The 13,282-nt window shown below is 43.4% G+C and overlaps 1 protein-coding gene across 1 annotated transcript; it reads right to left on the reverse strand.

Moving 5' to 3' along the window:
* Nucleotides 1–6: 6 nt before the first annotated feature.
* PDZD9 (PDZ domain containing 9) lies at nt 7–12,911 on the reverse strand. The gene is made up of 5 exons (XM_058568872.1): nt 12,664–12,911; nt 11,864–11,949; nt 10,894–11,166; nt 6,012–6,201; nt 7–530 (listed from the first exon to the last, which is right to left on the reverse strand). The coding sequence occupies exons 1-5, from the start codon at nt 12,909–12,911 to the stop codon at nt 98–100; spliced, it is 1,230 nt and encodes a 409-aa protein (XP_058424855.1). The 3' UTR covers nt 7–97.
* Nucleotides 12,912–13,282: the final 371 nt, after the last annotated feature.

A 13,282-nucleotide genomic window follows, 5' to 3' on the forward strand; every position in this document is an offset into this window, starting at 1 on the left:
CTTTACAACACAGTCGTGAAAGAGAATTGGTAAGTCTGTACATATTCCTGTAAGTATAGCAAACCTGTACATGGCAGTGCACGAAAATTGGGTATTTTCAAGGTAAATGCTCGTGTGATCGCAGATCTGCAGACTGCTTCCTAACCGACTTTTGTACAGGTTGACCCTTGCTCTTTTCAACTTGGGCATAGTCTTCCATCCAAAATGCGTCTGAGGCAGAGGAGGAGGAGGAGGAGCTTTCATTGTCTTGCTTCACCATTGTCCAGTATGGAGAAGGGGCTCTCACTTCTTTCTTGTGATCTCTGTGAATCATCACATCACAGTTAACGTCTTTTCCTACACTAATAGTACGGTTCTTCTTTTTATATCCATGCCATTCTCTGGAGATAGACATTGGTCTCCTTGCAGTGTGATGCCCAGTGGACCGTGGACCTTTATGATACTTAACTCTTTTATCTAAAACTACATCTTCATTTTCATCACTGCTTGTGAAAGAGTCATCTTTTGCCTGCTCAGTTTTCTTTGTTGTGCTGAAATGAAAAGAATAGTGAATGAAATGGATTCTTAATGTCTGAACATTCACTGTCTCCTAACAAGATGTCTTATAACCTGCTTTGTCTCATAAAAGAAAGGATACAATTTAGCTTTAGCACTACCTTTCTGTGTTGTTGAAATTTTTCTTTTTTTACAAGTACCTTTGTATTTGTTTCAATTCCTAAATGTAAATCAAATTCTACCTTATTTCACGTTACTTTGTTATTATTATTATTATTATTATTTTTCTGGTGAGGAAGATTGGCCCTGAGCTAACATCTGTGCCAGTCTTCCTCTATTTTGTATGTGGGACGCTGCCACAGCATGGCTTGATGAGCAGTGTGTAGGTCCACACCTGGCATCCAAACTCGAATACCCTAGGCCACCGAAACGGAGTGCGCAAACTTAACTACTACACCACCAGGCTGGCCCTCACATTACTTTAAAAAGCTTTGCACAGACTTCAGCCAGACTACTGACCTGAATGTTAGCAGGCCTTAAGGGTAGGTTAAATTTCATTCCATCCAGAATGACAGGTCGAACTGGTCATCTCCTCCACTGAACTCTGTTCTCATGGGTCACATGGGGTCATCAATAACAGAGAATATTACCAATTTCCAGGGGAGTCAGGAAATAGTGGGCTTCAAAGATCTTCAACATGCGAGTCATTGGTAAATCTTTGAGTCTTCTTTTTTTCTCCTGAGCATCATTCTTTGCTTCTCCTCTGGGTTTACCAGTGTGGATTTGTAGAACACCCTTCTACTCAGGTGTGTCTCATCATTCACTATTCCACCTCTCTGTTGCTGTCCAAAAGCTTTTAAAGATTTTTTTGTAACTTGCCCCAACTATTTCTTGATTGTTGGACCTTGGTTAATGATTGCCTACTAGCAACTTGAACTTTTCTAATGCCTGCAGTACCTGTGCCTATTACTTTCCTGAAGAAATGCTATCTGTCACCTGCTCTGCCCATCCTGGTGCTGTTGCCCAGCAGATCCAAAACTAGATCTTTGCGATTATGAACCTCTAGTACATTCTGTGCTGCTAAAAGGAAATAGGAAATAGGTTTCTCCCCCACTCCCTACCCCGCCCCAACCTGTCAGACTTGCTAGTGTTATCACTAATATCCTTGGAGGTCTGCCTGTTTTATTTGCTCCCAAGAAGTTGAACAGCTTTTCCTAAAGTTGATCTCTTCTAGTAATATACAGTTGGTACTGAGTCATTTTTACTGAGAGCCTCCTCTAGTCTTAAATTGTGTGATTTTCTTTGATCCTTGATTTAGTGCTGTGCAAGAAGATTCAGAAGATCTCAAGACTAGAACAGTTTGCCTTCACACTTGCCCAGGGCTTCCTGTACAGCACATGAATGGAAAAAAATCCAAGGTACTCTTTTTTTCAGACTGCAAAGGGTATCCTTTTAACTCTGTATTAGGTAACCATAAAGGACAGGTGCTAGGGCTAGGTTCTTGTTAAACTGGGACTTAAGGCACAAGCCAGCAGAGGTCAGGGTTGGCTGGAAACAGTTTTTATACCACTAGGCCTGCCCAGAGCATTATATGGAATATTCTCTCCAATGTGTACACAGTGCCATTTGCTCCTGAAAAGGGTCATACCAACTTTGTGAAAGAAGCCTTTTCCTGGGGCTGGCCCCGTGGCATAGCAGTTAAGTGCGCACACATTGCTGCTGGCGGCCCAGGTTCTGATCCCAGGCACACACCGATGCACCGCTTGTTAGGCCATGCTTTGGCGGTGTCCTATATATAGTGGAGGAAGGTAGGCACAGATGTGAGCCCAGGGCCAGTCTTCCTCAGCAAAAAGAGGAGGATTGGTGTGGATGTTAGCTCAGGGCTGATCTTCCTCACGGAAAAAAAAAAAAAAGAAGCCTTTTCCTTCCTCTTTTGCCCCTTCCCTACCCCCTTTCACATAAGTTACTAAAATGCCTTAGATATAAGCACTTTGCCTAATGTAGAAAGAGATTCAGAACGTGATTGGTATTGTTCCTAGATTTGTGGGTTTTAGCCCCATACTTAAGTTGTGCTATTCTGTGTTTATCTCTTCTCTGCTCTTGAATAGTCAGTCTGCCATCCTTAGATTTTAGTATTCTGAATCTCAAAATCAAAATGTTTAGAACATAGTTGTTCTATAAGCTAATGGTTAAGAGCTCAGGCTCGAGAGCTGTGCTCTGCAGTATAGGGTCCATCAGCTACATGTGGCTGCTAAATTGAAATTGATTAAACTTGAATAAAATTTAAAATTCCTCAGTTGCAAAGCCTCACATATGGCTAGTGGCTACCATATGGGACAACACAGGTACAGAACATTTCTCTCACTGCAAAAAGTTCTTATTGGACATTGCTGCCACTTAGCCCTGTGACCCCTGGCAAGTTTACACACACCTTCCTTGGCTTCAGTTTTCTTATCTATAAATGAGGGTAATAAAAAGAATTGGCATGAGGATTAAATGGTATAATGCTTGTAGAGCAGAGCCCACAACATAGTGAGCAATGAATAAGTGTTGACTGTTATCATTAATGATTTTAATCAAATCAGGATTGGTTTGGTTATTGGGGAGAAGAATTTTCCCCAGTCTATGCCTGATCTGAAGGGGACAGCTGCTACCCAGCTCTAGTCCACTGTCACATGTGGAAATGAAGCCCATCTTTTGATTTTTCAGGAGAAATCAGAGATGCAGATTTTCCATGAAATCTTAGATTTGTAAATTTGGCAACTAATTCATATATTTTTCATTTTTTTAATTTTGAAATATACAGAAAAATACAAAAAACAGTTTAATGAAAAAAATTATAAGCACCTTGGTAGCCGCCATCCAGGTCAAGAAATAGAGTATTACTGGCCCCTGGAAAAGCCCCATGTATCCTCCTTTCTCTCTACAGGTGACTACTCTTCTGGGTTTTTAAAGTGCTGTGGGAGATGAGCAAAGTCCCTTGGGCCACAAGTTGGAATCTCTGAAGTAATGTCTATGCAACGTGGACCATTTTTTAGTCTTGGTCAAGTCCCTAGCCATATTTCTTTGAGCCCATCCCAATAAGCAAAGGTGCATAGCTGCAGCAACTAGTGCTCAGGAATCCTGTCAGAATTAATAAGGACCACCCTTGCATCAACCATCCCTGGGGTCTAATGGTTAAGATTCAGCTCTCTCACCGCCATGGCCCAGATTTGTTTCCCAGTCAGGGAACCGCACCACCCATCTGTTGGTTGTTATACTGTGGTGGCTGCATGTTGCTGTGACGCTGAAAGCTATGCCACCAGTATTTCAAATACCACCAGGGTCACCCGTGGTAGACAGGTTCCAGCGGAACTTCCAAACTAAGACAAGGAAGAAAGACCTGGCCACACACTTCCAAAAAATTGACCATGAAAACCCTATGAATAACAGCAGAGCACTGTCACATATAGTGCCGAAAGGTGAGAGAATGGCACAGAATGTTCGGCAGGCAGGGTTCCGCTCTGCTATACACAGGGTTGCTAGGATTTTGAAATGATTCAGTGGCACTAACAACAACAAACTTTTGCACCAGAGCACTGAATCTGTCACTAAAAGAAAAGGATCTCATGTTCTCATGTTCTCCAGAACTTCCTTGCATATCTGATCCTCAGAAGAGTCTCTGGTACTCCTGTGTTACAGATAAACAAGCTCTCAGAGATTAAGTGATTTGCCTGAGATTCAGAGCTGGATTTCCATTTTCATTCACTCTGAATAAATGAGCCCTCAGCCACATGAAAGTCATGCGGTAGGTTTGGCAGAACAAGACAGGTTTAGTCTCTGCCTTCATAGAGTTTACATTCTCCCCGGGCAACATAGTAAACCATTGATTACACAGATTATGTCATTGAAATTGGGATAAACTCTGTAAAGGAGATACACAGGGTGCTATGAGAGCACATGAAGGTGGACCTGACAGTGTGTTAACACTTCCTTTAGGGAGGCCTTCAAGGAAGGGTCCTAAGCATGTTGCAGACAGAAGAGCAAGTGCAAAGGCCCTGAGGCAAAGAGCAACATAAGGCAAAAGAGCTAAAAGCCAAAGTGGACTAGAGAGGGAAGAGGAGAGCAGTATGCAGACACCAGCCAAACCATGGATAGCAGAGGCCAATGTAAGGATTTTGGCATTTATTCTGAGAACAAAAGATCTTACAAGAGTTTAAGCAGGAACATGTCACAATCAGATTTGCATTGTAAAAGGATCATTCTGTGTAGAAAATGGACAGAAGATAAGAGTAGATGCACAGAGACCAAATGGTGGCTTTGACTGGGGTGATGGTAGTGGCCAGAGAGAAGTGGACAAATGTGAGAGATGGCTGGAAGATAAAATGACAAGTCTTATTGATTATTTAGGGGGTAAGGTATGGGAGACAAGGGAGATGGAGAAATCAAGTACAACTCCTAAATTTCTGACTTGTTCAACTAGACAAATACTCCTCCAGTGAGTTGGTGCCTCTGGAAGATCAATGGTGAGCTAGCTTTAGATTTTAGGCACAACGAGCTTGAGAGGTTTATGATACATCCTAATGAAGATATCAAGTAAGTGTTTAAATATACAAGTTTGGAGATAATACAATTTGAAAATTATTAATGTATGGAAAGTAATAGAAACCACAGGCATCAATGAGATTGCCCAGAAGAAGAGAAGAGAGCCAAAGATTAAACTTTGAGGAACTCCAAAGTTGGGTAAAAGGAGACCAAGAGGAAGTGTCCAGAGGTCATAGGAAAGTCAGAGGAGTGGGGTATCACAGAAGCCTGGGGAAGATGATGTTTCAACAAGAGTGAGTGGGAGGCTGTAAAGCATCTAATGCTCGAAGCCAAGCAAAATAAAGACTGAGTCCATTGGAAGCAGTAGTGTGAAGGTTGTGAGTGACCCTGGGAAGAGACCTCTCAAGTGATGAAAGCAAGGCCTGGATTAAAGTGGGTTGAGGAGTGCCTGGGAAATGGTGTCTCCTGGGGAAATGGCGATGTCGAATACAACTCTTTGAACAAGTTTGGAGTCAAGGGACAGGACAGTGCCTGAAGGGGGCAGGGAGGGGAGAGTGGAGTTAGAGTGGGGTTTGCTAAGATGGTAGAGGCTTTAAAAGGCTTCTTAAATGTTATTGAGAAGGAGCCAGAGAGAGAGAAGTTCAATATGCAGGAGACAAATGAGAAAAGGATTTGTGGCAGGTGTTTAAGGGCTGACTTTGGAAAAGCGGGCACCTTGCAGGTAGGTTTAGAGTCCGAGTTCCCATCAGATGGTTTGTATTTTTTTTAACTCCAGGTTCAAGGCTCTTGTCTTTATTATTCTACCTCATATTAGGTCCTGCAGACTGTCCTTTCCAAAAGGATTTAGAAACCCACTAAATTATTGTGGTGGTGTCACCAAACCCTCCTACCATGGTCCATTCGATAATTCTCACATTAAACTAAGACCCTGTGCTTCATAGACCCTGGGGATTCTGTAGTATAACAAAGATATCCTAAAATGAACTACTTACCGTGTTACTGGGAATTTGGTCTCAGGGATTAAATCATATATTTCTTGCCATTCTTGGGGTATGTCAATAAAATCTCGGTAAACCTTGATTTGTAGCATTGTTCCTATGGTGATATGTTGCAAAAGCTTTAAAAATTCTCGAAGAGTATATCCTAACACATTGGCATGTCCAACACTAATCAGAACATCACCTGAAGAGGGAAAAAAAATCAGTAAAATTAAGATAATGGTTTAAAGGCATCATACCATTTCTGGCTTTATTGTGAGGTGTTTCATTTTATGGTTTCCTATTGTTGGTTCATTTTGAACCAAAACCAGGCTTCAGCCATTATTTAATATAAATGATCATCTCAGTGACTTGAGTATCCTCTGCATAATAAAGAATGCATGCAAGAAGTTTCTTAATAGCAGTATAATGGTAAATATATCATGTTTTTACAACATTTCTGAAATCCTTGGTGTGACAGAGGCCAAAAACCATTTATAATCCAAACCATCCTTTAAAATTCTAAAAATGTGTTTGTTTCAAATAGAATGAATGGCTATTACCATTAAAGAAAAAACCATTTACACTAAGTGATGAATAAATGACCTACTTTCTATTATACCTGCCTGGTAATTTCCAGTGCTCTCTACAGTAAGTATACCATATTAAACATCAAGCCTTTCACTTTAATTTTCTGCCCTTGCACAGTATTCGTTGAGCAAATAATTCTGCATGAAACATTAGACAATTAGCATGCTTTAATTAAGCTTAAGATGTGTATACAGAGAGTATGTTCGTTCAAAGGGATTTGACAGTTAAAAGGTCCCCTACTTTAGGGCAGTGCTGGATAGGGAAGGAAGCGTGATGGTCAACTGTGGAGTTTCTGAGGCCCCAGCAGGTGGGAAGAGAACCATATCTTGACAGCAAGCCTCTGGACCCCCAAATTGGATGCTAGAAAGACCAATTATTCACTGCACCCACCTCCCTACCCCCATCTAGGGCATGGACATGTAAACTAGATCCAGCCATTGGGCACTCCCACCTGGGTCACTGAAGATGGGTCACTGGTCCACCTGGAACTGAAGGTGCAGAGGGGTGACAAGAGCACCAGGTTTCCAGGGGTAGTTATTCACGGCCCTTTGTTCTCTCACCGTTTTCCAAGCCTGGTTCTCCGGCCTTTCTGGCAGTTCTGTCAGACTCAATGTCCTAAATTCAGTGCCTCAACAGAATCGTTTTCTGTTGATTGCAATGAAGAACCCTGACTGCTACAAAGGCATTCAGCAAGAGAGGAAGGAATACAAAGAAATTGGTTTTTAAGGACAGACTCACATTGGGTAAAATCTTAAGTCTTCAGATCTTTCTCATACTAACATCCTGCCAAATAGTAATGGAGACTTCATAGCTTATATTGGATCAAGTGACTCCAATAAAGTCCCAAAGGATGTGTTGACCTCTCCGTGGAAAGCTAGGGACCCCTCATTCACCCTCATTTCCTGATAGCTGAAGCCTTACTCAGAGGAGAAAAGAGTCAAAGGAAGTACCTTCTCTAATCCTACACCCCACTGTGCTATTCCCCAAGGAAGCCACCAAGGAATACCAAGGACAAATTTCCATTGTGCTAGATCCTACCAGAAACAAAAGTTCACGGTATTAAAGAAAATGAATACTTAGAAGGGTGGAGAAAACCTACTTTGGTCTTAAAAAGTAGCTGGGGGGTATGAGGCGGGCCTGGTGGCATAGTGGTGAAGTTTGTGCACTTTGCTTCAGCGACCCAGGGTTCGTGGGTTCAGATCCCGGGCGTGGGTTCAGATCCCAGGCGTGGACCTGCACACCGCTCATCAAGCCATGCTGTGGTGGCACCCCACATACAAAATAGAGGAAGATTGGCGTGGATGTTAGCTCAGGGCCAGTCTTCTTCAAGCAAAAAGAGGAAGACTGGCAATGGATGTTAGCTCAGGGCCAGTCTTCTTCAAGCAAAAAGAGGAAGACTGGCAATGGATGTTAGCACAGGGCCAGTCTTCCTCACCAAAAAAGAAAGGAGCTGGGGGTAAAACCAACCATAAACTTCAGAATGAAACTAGGCTGCTCCCAGCTACCTGCAGATTGTGCAGTCTGAAACAGCTGTTCATCCTGTGGAGGTTAATTACAATGGCAGAAAAGCTTCATTGGATGAGTTTACTTGCCTAATGTTAAAAGGAGTGTTTATCGCTGAAAGCTATGGCTTGGCATTCTGCTTAATTATGTTGTTAAAGGGTGACTTTTATCAAGAGGGCAGAAAATAAACAGCATAATTCCCTGACCATTCTGCCTGTAAACCAAACGTGTCAGTGTATGAATGTGATTACTCTGGCAATAGATATTAACATTGCCCTTCATAAAGAAACACCAATTTGGAATTTATGAATCCCAACCTCATAACATTTTTTTTTCTATTTTAATGGGCTGTAGGAACCACATTAGGTAAACTTTGTCTCGATTACCTATATTAAATCAACTTCGCAAGCAGCCAAGCCACTACTGAAAAATAAATTTTATTTATTTTTCTCCATCTCTTCCAACTAAGCTGTAAGTTCCATAAGCGCCACGTGGTTAGAGACCACATCCGTTTGGCTCACCATATACCCGAGTGCCTAGTAGGATGCCTACACACAGCAGACATTCAGGAAACACTTATTGAATGAATGTGGCCTGGTAAGGGTGGTGCCCAGTACATGACTTGTATTTACCTTATATTAATTTCATAAGACTGGTTGTCAGAGCCTGCTAAAGCCATCCTGGCCAAAAGGAATTTAAAGTTTAGCCAGAATAAACTTAACACTAAACTAAATTAGGAAATCAAGATGAAACCCTGTTATGAAACACCAAAGGACAGAATTTAAAGCACATGGATGAGAAATAATGGGTCTGGGAGGAAATGGGGTCAAAGAAATAGCAAGTTTCTAAGACTATCGCTTCTCAAAACCTCATAATTGTTGTCGAAAGGACTGAATTACAGTCTTTGAAAACCTAGGCCCTGAAGAGAAGTGGATGATTCATCATGAGGAGATTTGAGGCTCTGGACTTCCTCTGTATTGAAATCTCATTTTGAGTCAAAGGTATGGGCTTTCTAGTCAGGCATGGGTTCAAGTCCCAGCTCTGACCACTCACTTAGCTCTGTGTATTGAACAAGATACTTCTTGTGTCTAAGCCTCTATATTTCATTATCTACCTTCTAGGAGTGTTGCAAAAATTAAGTTAGATAATAGATGTGGAAACACCTTGCACAATGCTTGAGACAAATGCTTGTTTATTATTCATTTATTAAGCACAGGCATAATATATGTGCCAGTACTGTAGGTAAGTCCTAGATTTAAAAGGTGAATTCAAGACTGCCTCTGACCTCAAGGAGCCCACTAACAGATGGCGCACCATGAGCTTCTGTTTCATGTGCGTAAAAGCATACGCCTGTCCCGCTCTAGCAAGTGTGCACTCTGGTTATTAACCAACATCTGTCACCTGACCCTAGAGAAGCTGAAGAGAACAAGCAGAAAAGCCTGTGGGACCTGTCCTGGAGCTCTTTTGGTCTGGAAAGTCCAGAACCTTCTTTCTGGCAGTTTGTTCCCCAGTACCAAGTAGTGATACGTGGAGGAAATGCTTTGGATTTTAAGGTGAAGTAAATGTTCATAATAGCACCCTCTATCTACTTTCTTCTTTAACCCATTGCTTCAAACCTTAGCTGCAATTTAGAATCACCTGAGGAGCTTTTAAACCATAAACTGCCCTGACCCCAAACCCAAACCAACTGAATCAGAACCTCTGGGGAGATGGGGCCCAGGCATCTTTAGTTTTAAAAGCTCCCCAGGTGATTCTAGTAGGTAACCAGAGTTGCAAACCAGTGGTTTAGTCCACTGGGGCTCCAATACAACAATAATTTAAAAAAAAAAAAAAAGACAAGTCTAGAGAATCTCTAAGAACAACCCAAGAGAAATGATTGCCAGTATTTCCATAGCACTGTAGTTTTCAAAGCACTTTCATAAAAATTATCTCATCAAATCCTAGCAACCTCTGACAAAGGTGGTATTATCCCAATTTAGAGATGAGGTGACTGAGGCCTGTATGGTTAAGTGACTTTGTCCAAGGTCACAGAACTAGAAAGTGGCAGAGCCTGCGCCTGAATTCAGGCCAGCTGGCACTGAATGGTTTTTCCTTCTCACCCCCTTACCATCCCATTGTGCCTCCCTGACTCCTGAGCACAGCGCTAGGCCCAGAGCAGGCACTGGGGGGGAAAACAGTCTTGAACTGGATGGAAAATTCATTCACCTAAAGACAAGAAAAGCAGGGCAGTATTGATAAAGCGCTTGGGCTCTGGAATCTATCAGACAGGGTTCAAATCCCTGCTCCTTGGTGTGACCGTGGGCAAGTTACTAAATGTCTGATTCCTTATCTCTAAGGTGGTTTAATGCAGGATCTACCTCCGAGACTGTCAGAGGAGGGTGAAATGAGATCATGCACCTAAATGTTAATGATGATGAATACTACCTACAAAAAAAGAAATCTTTATTCACAGAGAGCCATAAACTCTGGAGTGACACTGTGCCTGTGTTTGTATCCCACCTGCTACATGGGGGTGAACCTGGACAAGGAACTCAATTTTACTGAGCCTCAGTTTCCTGTAAAAGGGGGATGATGATAATAATTCCTACTTAGAGGATTGTTGTAAGAATTCAATGAAAAAATCGCGCAACAGTGAGGGTTATTATATAAGTGATAGCAACTGGCTGGCCCATAGAAAGCTCTCAAACAATGCCATCATCATCATTATGGTTACACTGAAACCTAATAACCGGAGTCTCCCTGAAGGCAGATGGAAGGGAGGTAGGGGGTGGGTGGGTGGGAGGCATGGGGAAACCGCAGTCACCTGGCTGGAGTTTTCCATCCCTGGCTGCAGCCCCCTTCTTGATGAGATGGATGATTTGGAGGTAGGGCCCGTGCTGGATGATGATCAGGCCTAATCCCAGGCTGCCCACAGTGAGTTTGGTCTGCTGAGTTTTGCTCAAGTTGTGTACAGACGTCTTGACATTGAGGCTGATTTGTCTTTCTAATAAAAAGAAGATTTGTTTTAGTCCTTCACCTAGACAGCAGCATTTATTTGTGTATCGATGCAGGCAGTGTGTAGGAAACAGAAGTGTTTCTTGCCCTCATGGATCTTCCAGCCTAGTGGAGGAGACAGATATCAGTCATGTAAATATATATTGAATAACAAACTGTAACTCACACAATGAAGGAAAAGTACAGAGAGCTCTGAGGGTGACCAACAGGACACCAAGTGAAATTTGAATTGAGCTCGAAAGTACCAATAGGAAATATTTAGGCAAAGGAGGGTAAGAGGCAGCAAATTGGATCAAGGTTCTAAGAGGAAAGAACATAAAGGAGACCAGGAGGGGGCAGGCAGGAGGAGCAAAGGCAGAGCAGAGGGGCTGCGTTGCAGGTTGACCTTGCTAGAAAAGCTGAGAAGTGATTTAAGCAGGACACATAAGATTTGTATTTTTCTTTTTAAAACCCTCTGGCTGCTGTGTAGATTGTGGGATCTGGAGTGGAAGTGGGAAAGGAAGGGTTACTGCAGTCACCAAGCAAGTCATGGCAGTGACAGTGCAAGGACAGTAGAAAACAAGCATTTGGGAGGAAAATCCGGGACCACGGGCAGTGGGAGGGGTTGAAATATGTTTTCTACAGAACTGAATCTCACAAGAAAAGTTGCAAAGACTGAGGAGTGATTTAAAACACATTATTTTCCCAAGAGGAAGCCTCTGGGGAGGTTTGTTTTCAGCACACATTTCAGCATTTCACACACACTTTTCCTTAAGGACAAATAACAAACTGCGACTTGCCAAATCCATGCGACTGTGGTGTTTTGGGGGCCCAGGAGTCCTCCCCGCTGCTGAGGGATGGGGCTTCCCCTGCTCCCCCACCACAGCTGTGGGGAGATGGCGGGGTTCAGGCCCTTTCCTCCAAGCAAGGGTCCTTGCCCACCTCCAACCTCGCCTTCTCCAAAACCACAGATGCTCTCTGTCTGGAAAATAACCTAGTATAAAGAAGGTACCATCTGTAGAGACTTTTCTGGATTATAGGAGGGATTTGAAGGCTTCTTGAGCCTCCAGTTCCTGAGCATACAAAGAAGTGGCATGTTAGGCAGGGTCTGGGTTCCAGCCTCAACTTGCAAATTAAATGTGCTTATGATAACCTACTATGAAGCCTGGTCTTCCAAAGTCAGCAAAGTTAAGTGAAAGAAGCCAGACTCAAAAGACTCCACGTTATATGCTTCCATTTTTATGACGTTCTCTGTGGAAAGGGCAAAACTATGGAAAACAGTTCGGGAGTGTCAGGAGCTGCGGTGGGAGAAGGGGTTGGCTGCAAAGGGGCAGCACAAGGTAATTTGGGAAGTGGTGGATCTGTTCCACATCTCGACTGTGGTAGTGGTTAAACGTGGGTATACGTGTGTCCAAACTCAGAGCTGTACACTAAAAAGGGGGGCTCTTGATGTATGTAAATTGTAGTTTGGTAAACAAATGATGGCGAGAGGCTGTCTCCCAGGCCAAGCGTGTAACGTTCCCATTTTACAGAAGAAGAAAAGTGAGGAAGGCTTGGTCCCCAGAGAGAGGGCATCACTCTCTTCCCACTCCCCAGTTACCCTTTCTGCTTTTTCTGCTTTTGCGGAAGGCCTTCTTCATGGCCCCGGGGGGCAGGCCGCTCAGGAGGGCCTCCCGGAGCGGAAGCTGGAGTCGGTCCAACTCCCAACTGTTTGGAACCCTCGAGGGGCGAGGAGCCGGCGCGCTGCGCGCGAAAGGGGGACCGCGGGCGCCGAGGAGACCTCGGGCGCCGCTCCTGGGGCTGGCCCCCAGGGGGCGCTGCGACGACGCCCAGAAGTTGGGCAGCCATGTGGTTACCAGAAGGCCTCAGTGAAGCCTGGAAAATGGAGTGTGTGAAAATTTTGGTAGAGAAAAACAACCTCTGCGAGGATTAGCACAATGCCTGGCTCCCGGTGGGTTCATCATCCATTCTTGGGAAACTATTGAAATGGGAGGGTGGAGGAAGCACAGAGCAGGGTGTCTCCAAGATGTGAAACGGTCACAGAGGAAGATCATATCTAGAAGATCATAGAAGAGCACAGAATCCCCTCCTGCGCTCCTAATAATGGTATTTTTAAATATTGTTGCATCAACAGCTCCCACTGCTTTGGAACTGCACTTTTTTCGTGAATGTTTTGAATGAGAAAAGGCCAAGGGTGGCCAAAAAAAATGAGTCACAAT

The sequence above is a fragment of the Diceros bicornis genome, chromosome 26, assembly GCF_020826845.1.
Source record: "Diceros bicornis minor isolate mBicDic1 chromosome 26, mDicBic1.mat.cur, whole genome shotgun sequence".
Taxonomy (NCBI): domain Eukaryota; kingdom Metazoa; phylum Chordata; class Mammalia; order Perissodactyla; family Rhinocerotidae; genus Diceros; species Diceros bicornis.

What these genes read in the sequence shown, in the direction of transcription:
- PDZD9 (XM_058568872.1), bottom strand. Translation starts at nt 12,911, where the DNA reads ATGGCTGCCCAACTTCTGGGCGTCGTCGCAGCGCCCCCTGGGGGCCAG. An exon ending in AAGCAGAAAAAGCAGAAAGG is followed by an intron (nt 11,950 to 12,663) that starts GTAACTGGGGAG and finishes ATCTCCCCACAG; the next exon opens with CTGTGGTGGGGGAGCAGGGG. An exon ending in ACCAAATTCCCAGTAACACG is followed by an intron (nt 531 to 6,011) that starts GTAAGTAGTTCA and finishes TTTTCATTTCAG; the next exon opens with CACAACAAAGAAAACTGAGC.